General features: G+C 34.7%; 1 protein-coding gene across 2 annotated transcripts; it reads left to right on the top strand.

The window, feature by feature from the left end:
• The first annotated feature begins 2,306 nt into the window (after nucleotides 1-2,306).
• On the top strand, nucleotides 2,307-10,328 carry LOC107799900 (metal tolerance protein 4-like). Of its 2 annotated transcripts, none has more exons than XM_016623031.2 (7): nucleotides 2,307-2,623; nucleotides 7,560-7,732; nucleotides 8,391-8,589; nucleotides 9,054-9,232; nucleotides 9,343-9,493; nucleotides 9,592-9,725; nucleotides 9,977-10,328. In XM_016623031.2, exons 1-7 carry the CDS (start codon nucleotides 2,410-2,412, stop codon nucleotides 10,154-10,156), a joined length of 1,230 nt encoding a protein of 409 aa, XP_016478517.1. In that variant the 5' UTR covers nucleotides 2,307-2,409; the 3' UTR covers nucleotides 10,157-10,328. The 2 variants fall into 2 exon arrangements, with proteins under 2 accessions (XP_016478517.1, XP_016478527.1); XM_016623041.2 differs by lacking the exon at nucleotides 2,307-2,623 and adding an exon at nucleotides 7,016-7,441.
• The last annotated feature ends 288 nt before the right edge of the window (nucleotides 10,329-10,616 follow it).

The following is a 10,616-nucleotide window of genomic DNA, read 5'->3' as shown; positions in this document are numbered from 1 at the left end:
AAAAGGTTTCTGAATGAATTTTTTTGTAATCCGTCCCTTTCAATATTGGAGGCATTGCCTGGATCAGATCGACCCTCGAATTATAAGTTTCACCTTCTTGTCATTTGCCTCTATTCTTTTCACCAGACTCCTCCCGTTTTGTTAGCGCTTCAAGCATTTAATCACCTCGGAAGTTTCTCCGGGTCCAAATTCACCCGGTTCTATGATAATTTGTTCATTTTTTCGGGCATTTTCTCTAACCCGCTCGGGTTAAGTTCTGTTCTGCTGTTATTTTGAGTTTGCAGCTGTGCTATTGCTACTTATTGAGCTTGCAACATTTCAAAAATCAATTGTAAGATAACCCCATCACCTTCCCCTTCGGGTACTTCTCGAGCCGATGGCCGGGGTACCTCGCGAATGCTATTTTCAGGATCAGTCGGCAGGTTGATGTTGATAGCAACTTGTGAGTTAGCATCGATTGGGTCAGTAATAGGAACACCGTTGGGATCAACTGTGAGTACGTCATTGTTTGGTATCACGTTATTGTTTTCACCATAGGGGCCTAACTCGGCGTTAACGTCCAAATGAGCAGACTGAGAGTTTTACATTTTAAATAACCTGAAATCAAACTTCAAAGAGCAAGTGTAAAATATGGTGTGTTATGGAGATTCGTATTAAATCATCACTATTATTCTTAGCCCCACGGTGGGAGCCACACTATTTACCCTTTAAAATGAGCAACAATTAAATTTATACGCGGTTTAAAGGATATGTGACTTAATTTAACACAAACGAACTATGAACAATAAATAATTGAATTAAAGGAAATCGGAGCAATCAAACCAAGTGAAATGGATGATTAAGTCTAGCTTCGCAATGGACGTTTGGAAATCAGTCCCAATCCAGTCCTTGGAACGGCCTAGGGTACAACAGATGAAGAACACTTTAACAATATCTAAAGAATAAAAATTAACTTTATTGCTTTGATGTGCGTGCCAACAGTGGTCCTCAAAATAAAAAGGTTCTCCACTTTATATAGTAAGGGAGTTTCAATCCTAGTATAAGTCTAAATAAGGTAAAAAATCTTCTCCTTCCACTAAACATTGATACGCAGTTGACACAACGCGAAATTTCTGCCGTAATATCCAACTGAGGGCAGATATTCCAATCCCTCGCTTATCTTGTCTAACCGTCTATTTCCTTAGTCTCGGCTCTTCACTCTGCTCGGGCATAATGCTCGGCTGTGCCCGGTCCCGGGTGCACCATTCGTCCTCCCCGGGCTCTGAGACATGGAATCCCTCGGCTTTACTCGAGGCCATGTCAGATCGTGTTTTCTTCTTGTTTCTTTACCGGAAAATCGGGGTAGCTTTATCCCCGATTTTATCTGTACACAATTCTATTTAATATAAACACCAGACACGAATAAATATTTATCATCCCATATATATTTCCTCTCTTTTACCGTTAGTAATTGTGAGATAACACAAAATAAGGCATAATCTGGTTACTCTTAAAACAGAAGTTGACCGTCACTCAATAATTTCAAAATGGATTGCATTAGTCAATCATTTCAAAAGGAATATCTTAAAAAGTTATTAACACGCAGTCGTAAAATCAGATTACCATCCATATAATCCTGTTGCCATTTTATAATTAAAAAGCAACTTTAAATTACAGAAAAAAGGGTAAAATAAATAATCTGAGTAATTGCAATGATATACACAATTTTTGTGTTATCAATTTAACTAGTAGAACTGGTTGATAGTCGATTGAGAATGTTGATTGAACTCCGAAACGAAAGAACAAAATGTAGGTCATGTTAGGCGAATTGATTTATGACCCATTCATCAAATGTTGACCCAACTAATCTAACCAAAAAGAAAAGAAAAAGCAAAACCTAGGAATGAGCAGAACCTATTAATTATTAGAAAATGCATTATTAGGGGTTATTTGGCTTGTTAGGGGTTATTTGGTTACGGGATAAAGATACTAATTTCGAGATAAAATATGAGATTGTATTTATCATATAATTAATTATGGTTAGTAGCTAATGATATTAGCTATCCCTCTATATGTGAGATATCCCATAGGATAATCCTTGTCAATTCCACTAGGTAACCAAATGACCCCTTAATTATTGATAACCAACATCAGTATACACAGGTGCCAGTTCCACCTTTTATAGAGCACATAATACATAGTTCAGAATCTAGTTGTACGTAATAAAAAACAGTGCCCATTGCCCAAATAGATCAGAAAGCATTTAGTAACTATAAATGCTACTACAGACAACCCCACTTGGAAAAAGAAAAAACAAATGAAAAACGGATAAATATCTATCCCTCCTTTTATATATATATATACACTTCGTCATAAGACAAAGCAGAGATAATTTTCCTTTCATTTCTCTGTGTTTGGAGGTCAAAATTAATGGAGAGGCACGAGGATGATGTGAAGGTGCCATTTATAATGAAAAAAGAGAACAAAAATGGATGGTTTGACAAATATTTGATGAATAATGTGAAAGCAGTGAGTGATATGAGGGGTGATTTCATTCAAAGATTGCCTGACAAAGTTAAATGTGGAGTTGATGTTGAAGACCCTCTCACTATTAATTTCTCTGCTGCTAAAGGATTGCTGCAAGGTATGTTCTTCTCTTTTTTTCCATTTCTTTTCCAAAATTTAGTTTGATTAATTAACTACACCAAAAAAGAAACACGCCATGTTTTTTGATTTCCCATCCGGTATCCGGTATTCATATTGGGTCCCGACTAATTCGGATTCGCGCTCCCATATTGGGGGTAAAATGCTCCCTAACAAAGACGACTCCATACCTACGGGCTCGAACTTGAGACTTCTAGTTAAGGACGAAGGAATACCTATTTGACATATAAAGTGAATAGTTATCCCATGTAATATTTTGCATGCAATTTTTTTAAACATTATATATATGGAGAGACTTTGTGATAATCAATTGGGGAAGAGATCTCCTTAAAAGATGTTACTTTTGTGTGGTTAAATTAATATGTATTCACTTTTATTTATTATTTATCATGATAAATAATATAATTTAATCCAGACTTTACTTTGTGAAATTTTACTGGGTCGTTGCTGTTGTATGATAAATAATATAATTTAACGTAAATATCGGATTTGAGTATGTATTTTTTTCGGCATACAAACTAAATTATGCAATTTATGGGTCAAGAAAGGCGTAATAATCACATGTAATCATAGGTAAATTGTGCAATTATAATAAAGAAAATGACCCGTATCACTGCAATTGTAGACATTAATAAATTCATAAAAAGATTATTGCAGGCGTAGTTGTAGATACTAATAAATTTATAAGTTAGATTGCAGTCATATCTTAGCCTAGCACGCTGGATTTGACCTAATGCACTGTTTATTTTATTTTAAGTATTAGGTATGCCGCCTTTTTTTTTTTTTTTTTTTTTTGTGCAATAATTTTCTAAGTTAGATCTATTCTCTATGGACCATGTGATGCTGACAAATGAAAACTTATGAAAATGAAATATTCGGTCGTCAAATGCATGTGTTAGTTCACCAAATATCTGAATGTCAGTATTCATCACAGGCATCTTGAATACTTAATTGGCAAAATACATAGTTTGCCCGTAAACCTTACAGCAAAATTTCTATTATACATCTCTCATCTACGGAAATTTTTTTACACATTCAATCTTTCTGAAGTGTGGTTAAGACACATTATTTTTGACCAAGTAGCACTCGTGTATTTACACACAAAAAGCGCACGTAAAGCCCGTAAAAAATCCTATATTTTGTCTCCCCTTTCCACAGGAACTCCTCCCCGCCCCTCCTGGTCTTCTTGCTCAGACCACCCTCCCCCTCATCTTCTTTCCCACATAGAATTTTTGAAAGAACATAAAATTTCAGATCTAAAAATTGAGCGATTTTTGTTGGGTTATTATCCAAATATTGTAAAAATTATTTATTTGTGATAGATTTAAAAGCTTTAACATTAGTATTAAAGGTTTGGTGAAAAAATCTAGAATATACCATTATTGAGATATTGAAAAAGCTTGAAAATTCAATTGCGGTCTTGCTGATTATTGGGTTGTTGAACTTAGTTTATTGCTCGGTTTTTTCCAGTTAGGTGTTTAGATAGTGTGGTTGAATTTTGGTATTATTGAAAACTTTCTCGCAAATAACTATGGTGGCGACAACAATATAATGGTGCTTAAGATAGAAAATGGTGTTTAATTGTAATTTCTAATTTTTTTTCCCTATAAATTATGCATTTTGATTAAATCAAAAGTCAAAGATAATATGATGCTCCCTGCCTGATTTTAGGTTACAACTTTCAACTTTCCATATTTAGGCATTTCCTTGCGTAACAATTGATTAATTACGATGACGAAAATGACCTTTGTTTAATTTATGTTCAACTTTTTCCAGATATGTCCTTTTGCATACTTCAGTGGCACCTGGCACGAATATATTTGGATGACACAATCTTTAGTATGATTAAAGTCATTAAGGGTATATTTAGTACGATAAAAGTCATTTTTCAAAAAATATTTTTTATGAAAAAATTATTTTGTAGTGTTTGATTACCAAAATGAGAAAACTGACTTCCCCCATTCATGGATGGAAGGCGTTTTTCATAGAATTATATTAACTTTCAATTTCATATTACTTGCTCCAACTAAGAAAACTTATTGTTACTATTATTATTTTATAATATATTTTTGTCTAAAAATATGTTTCAATCACCAACTAAATACTGAAAAATATTTTTCAAAAAAATGTATTTCATGAAAAGGACTTTTATCATGCTAAACTCTCTAAATAAAAAATGTCCCATTGCATATGTCTCCAAATAGGAATTAGGTAGGAGGGAGCTAATCTAATGTAATTATTAAAAAGAGAATAGAGTTTAGTTTGCTGGTAGAGCTGCTACTTTTTACCCAACAACTACACCTGATTAATTAACTTAATTGGAATATAGAATTCTTTCGAAGAATTAATTTAAATAGTAGTCCATTCGATCGCTTAAACTAAAAATAATTTGTAAATGTATAATATATACATAATTTATATATTATATGTGCATAATCATATATAATAACCAAAATAATTTGAGAGATGAGTTAGGTATGTCGTACTAGTACTACTGAAATTAGGTACAGTATCATTAATCAATCTTTACATGCCCATGAAATTGACACCCTTTGTCATGACAAAACCAATTCATGATTAAAAAAAGTTTTGATAAATCAAGTGAAGTGACCAATACTTGCCCTACCCGTTAATTTGATGTAACAAATTATATGAACCAGGCATAATCCCATTGGTTCATTTAATAGGGTAGGTGTTTGATATTGAAAGAGGTCTCATATTTTCTAAGATTCTCTGCCACACACACCCAAAAGAAAAAAAAAAGAAAGAGGAAAAATAACCCTGATCCGATCAGTTTTATTTTCTCTAATATAGATGTGTAACTTTATTAGGAGTATCTCTATGTGTAACTATTCCTAGTCCTATTTATGTAGTCAATTAACAGTCTATGTACGGTGGATAATATATAAAGGAATGAATTTTACTTTTAATTTTCTTTTGTGCTACTTAGAAGAAATTTAAGGCCGATTTAGTAACTTCTGTTCAAACTTTGTAGATGCATTAAGAAATGTTGGGTTTTTAAAGCTTGTTTTAGCTTAAAAAAGAGTGAATGGAAAATGGAGGAAAAATGAAATATTTGAGTTTCCCATCCTTGACAAAGGGACATTGACCCATATTGGAGGAAGAAAAAACTTTTGATGAATATATATACAATTGCTCTTTTTCTAGCTCTTAAAGAGTTAAAGAAGGCAAGCCTCGCGTCCTCGTCGTCGCTCGGCTCGACTTTAAATATTAACGTAATATAATTAAGTCCGAATTATCCGTTTTTGTAACAGAAAATTAATTTTCCTCTGCGTTTTGAATTCCTATTTTAATTTGCGTAAATGGCCATTTACGTTATGGCCGTTTTACGTGAACAATCATAATTGACCTCTAAAGAGTTGCACCTCTTCATTTGAACTCAACATGTTGGCTATAAATAGCAGTCCATTCTCTCCGATTTTTCATACAAAATTTCTGAATACTTCTCTTCCTTTTTGCATTGTTTTAACTACAAAGAAAGCAACAGTAAGTGTGATTTGCTACGGATCATTGTGTTCGCTGAAACACTGGGGTTTGAAGTAGCGCTACACCAGTGTGTAATCCGTTCTATTCTGGGAGAAAATAATCCACAACCTCGGATAGTAGGAGGAGATTAAGTTCCTTAAGAAAATACTGTGAATTCAGTGGGCTCGGATTAAATTTTGTTTCTTCTACATTCTGTTTATACGTTATTTTCTTTTCTTCTCCAAAATTATTTATCAAATACAGAATACTAACAAGAAATTCATTTAATACGTAAAAATATAGTAATTTTAGAATCCAATAAGTAAAAATGGTTAAAATTTAGAATTCGTAAAATTTAAACTCTTTTAATAGAATCGATTTGCGTGGCAAAATCAAACATCATTAAATTTAATAGAGAGCATTCTTAATTAATAACGTTTCTTTAATTAAGGTGGGCTAAAATAGTAACGACAAAGAAAGAGTGAAGTAAGAAACGAACCATGTACGAATGATATTACAGGATCATCAGTCAATGCTATCATTAAAAGGTTGTACCTAACTTAATTGTATGGATTTTAAAAACTACAATCAATAAATGAACGAGACAAGAGATGAGGACAGCCATGCAGAAAGAGTCAAAGTAATTCACGCCATAGGTAAAATCATGGGTACAAGGAATTAGAAACCAAAAAAGGAAAAAAAGAAAAGAATAGACATAAAAGAGAGGAAACTAAAAATTAAGGAAATGATCAAAAAGGCAAAACCAAACAAGGCACATTGATCATGCATGCATGCATGCCACAATTTTTGAGAGCAAAAACAAATCTGAAAATTTGGATATCTTATTCACATGTTTCAAACTCCTTCACTTTGTCAGCATATCAACAGCCAAATTTTCTCTCTTTGAAAATAAAGGAAAGGGAAAGAAAGGAAAAGGGAAGCTGGGAAACATATGCCAAATCCCCTCTCCTTTCTTTCCCTAAATAATTCCCATTTCTGGCTGTTTCGATGCTGGAGTTTTTCTTGATCTGAGGATCGGAGGAATTGAATTTTCAAAATTCTGTTATATTCCATCCATTCCCACTTCCTTTCTTGATTGATTTTTGAATAAGAAAATAAAGGGATTTTGCAAAAATAAAAATGGATGTGGAAGAGCCATTGCTGAGGAATGAAGTTCCAAATGCGCGTCGAAACTCAGTTACTTCTATGAGATGTGATTTCTTCTCTAAACTACCAAGAAAGGTTAAGACAGGGCTTGATCCTGAAGAACCTTTTCTTTTGGACTTGTCTAAAACCACTGGTTTAATTAATGGTAATGCCTCTTTTAAGCATTGCCTTTCATCTTTTTGCTTATCTCTTGTTCTAATTTCTATGTTGCTTGCTTCTTAGCTCATCTTCTAATGTAGTTATCTTCTTGATGTTATGAATAGGGGAGAAAGAATATTATGAAAGACAGATTGCAACTTTAAAGTCCTTTGAGGAAGTAGACTCACTTGATTCAGCTGATGTCATTGATGAAGAACAAGACCTACTAGATCAAGCACAACATGAAAGAGCAATGAACATTTCCAATTTTGCTAATGTCTTATTACTTGCCTTTAAGGTATAACTTCTTTTTCATTGTGCAAACTTTTAATGCCTCAAACCTTCTCCTTAATGCCGAGGGTCTATCCGAAATAGTCTCTCTGCTCTTCCAGGATAGGGGTACGGCTGCGTACATCCTACCCTCCCTAGACCCCCACTTGTGAGATTACACTGGGCTGTTGTTATTGTTGTTGTTGTAAACCTTCTCCTTAATACACCCCAGGATCCCTTTCATTTCTTTATTATCTTTTATATAATGGTAGTGTCTAAGCTAGCTTGAGCGCACCTCAACTAGGTGCCTGCCTGCTAACTCCCACTAACACAAGTATCAGAGGTTACATCGACTCACCAATGTTTAGGCAGATGGGTTGTAGGCTACATCTTTGAGTGCCCCAAGATCCTGTTTATTATCTCAAAGAAAAGGAAGACAGTCCTCAGGTTCAGGGCAGGGTAGTTTAAAGTTTGCAATAGCTAGTTTAGCTACTTAATTTTTCTTGCTCAAATTACGCCACATGTAAGTTTGACACTTATGACATATTGAATCGTCATTGTGAGACATTAGGTAGTTGTCTCCAATAATGTTCCTTGTAGAGAAAAGAAATGTTGTATATTTCACCTATGGGTAGTTAAATTTGCTTAAATCAAACTGAACCTTCGTTAATTTGGACTGTTTGCAGATCTATGCTACTGTAAAAAGTGGTTCTTTAGCCATTGCAGCGTCGACGTTGGATTCATTACTTGATCTAATGGCTGGTGGTATTCTTTGGTTCACTCATCTGTCAATGAAGAGTATAAACATTTACAAGTACCCTATAGGAAAGTTAAGAGTTCAACCAGTGGGGATTATCATCTTTGCTGCTGTTATGGCTACTCTTGGTACGTGCCGATGCACCTGTCATATCTTTCTCTTAATTTTGGCAGTCCAGAATTCATGAATAACAATTGATACTGAAGAAGAGGATAAAGAACTTCTATCATATGAATAAGTTAGACCAAAAAGTTCTCCACTGAAGCACCGCGAATAGCAAAATGATGGTGAAGTAAAGACTTCTTAGCTGGTTATATTTTGTGGATTCTTGGTGGTTGTTGTTGTTTAGTGTGGAGTAAAGACTAAGTATACCAAAAATTGCAAAGAGAAGTGTTTAAAGAGAATTAGCAATTCTAGATGATTGTTTGTATCGGTCATGATTTCTCTCCTTGTGAAAAAAGAAATGGAAAAGAACAATCTAAAGAAGTTACAATGGAAGTCTGCATTTTTGTCTCATTCTGATCTGCATTTAGACAGCGCATGTATGGTGATCGTGTCCTATCACACTAATTGAGTATCTGCGATTGCATAGGCTTTCAAGTCTTAGTGCAGGCTGTGGAACAACTGATAAAAGATACACCTTCGGACAAGATGACTGAGGAGCAACTGGCTTGGCTATATGCAATCATGCTGACAGCCACTGGAGTGAAGCTCGTCTTATGGATTTATTGCAGAAGTTCAGGAAACAAGATAGTTAGAGCATATGCAAAGGTCGTTTTCCCCCATACGCTCTCCTGAAAAATCTCATTTAACGTAGTGTATCCTTTCTTTCATCTGTTGAGCAACATTTGACAAATTATGGAACCATGCATGATATCCAGGATCATTACTTCGATGTGGTAACAAATGTTGTCGGTCTGGTTGCTGCTGTTCTTGGTGATCGATTCTATTGGTGGATCGATCCTGTTGGTGCTATTGTCCTTGCTGTATATACAATTACAAATTGGTCAGGAACTGTGCTGGAAAATGCAGGTTCTTTCTTTTTCCTTTGTCAGCTAACATGAATGATTTTGATGTTTACTTGCTATTTACCTAGCTAGCTAACACTTGAATGTTGCTCTCTCCTGCAGTTTCTCTAGTTGGACAATCAGCCCCTCCTGAATTTCTACAGAAACTAACTTATCTTGTTCTAAGGCATGATCCTCAGATAAAAAGAGTTGATACCGTTCGAGCCTATACTTTTGGAGTTCTTTACTTTGTTGAGGTGCGATGTCCAACACCCTGAAGTTCTTTTCTCCTGCACAATTTTCAACTTTTAATAGTTCACAAAATGGGTTGAAGAGATCCAGAAAACAACTACGTCGCAAGTTGGAGTCAGCTATATGAATACTCACTATCCATGTCACTTCAATTAAGCTCGTCCCTACTCAACATTATAAATTATTATCTTCTCTAGTAGTATAATTTTGGAACATTTAGACAAAACTTCGTGCATAATCGTCTGTTTTATAACAGGTTGACATAGAGCTCCCAGAAGATTTGCCACTGAAAGAAGCTCATGCCATTGGAGAGTCACTTCAGATTAAGATTGAAGAACTTCCAGAAGTTGAACGTGCTTTTGTCCATCTTGATTATGAGTGTGATCACAAACCTGAACACTCCATTTTGAGTAGAATTCCCAACAGCCCACCTTAATATTCTACCCTCTCCAACTCCGTGTTATTTCTTAGGACTTTTACAATGTAAAATTAAGAGCCCATTTTGCTATATGGAAGTATCCTGAAGAGTGAGGCCTGACGTTGTGATATGTATACAGAAAAGAAGGAAACTAATGGTTGGAGAATGCCATTTTCCTTTATGAATCACCTAATTAGCTTCACATTTCCTTAAGCTTTGAGTAATCTACTTGGTTTAGTGGGGTTGAGTATGCATATAGCATATTCTAAGGAGTCATTTGGTTCCAGACAAAGGTGATACAGATATTATATTCACGATCCAAAATCTTATCAAGGTCGTGATGACACCTAACACCGCCAGTTAGACGAACCAACAATACAATATCCAATGACAAGACTAAGTACATAACAAAGTTGTTACAACCCATATTCACGTACGTTAGTTTATGCCGCAAGTTAGTCAACGTAAATCCAGGAAA

This window comes from Nicotiana tabacum, chromosome 6, assembly GCF_000715075.1.
Source record: "Nicotiana tabacum cultivar K326 chromosome 6, ASM71507v2, whole genome shotgun sequence".
NCBI classification, from domain to species: Eukaryota; Viridiplantae; Streptophyta; class Magnoliopsida; order Solanales; family Solanaceae; genus Nicotiana; species Nicotiana tabacum.
This window is presented reverse-complemented; position numbering and strand designations above follow the sequence as displayed.

What these genes read in the sequence shown, in the direction of transcription:
- LOC107799900 (XM_016623031.2), top strand. Translation starts at nt 2,410, where the DNA reads ATGGAGAGGCACGAGGATGATGTGAAGGTGCCATTTATAATGAAAAAA. An exon ending in TGCTAAAGGATTGCTGCAAG is followed by an intron (nt 2,624 to 7,559) that starts GTATGTTCTTCT and finishes TGTTATGAATAG; the next exon opens with GGGAGAAAGAATATTATGAA. An exon ending in TCTTATTACTTGCCTTTAAG is followed by an intron (nt 7,733 to 8,390) that starts GTATAACTTCTT and finishes GACTGTTTGCAG; the next exon opens with ATCTATGCTACTGTAAAAAG.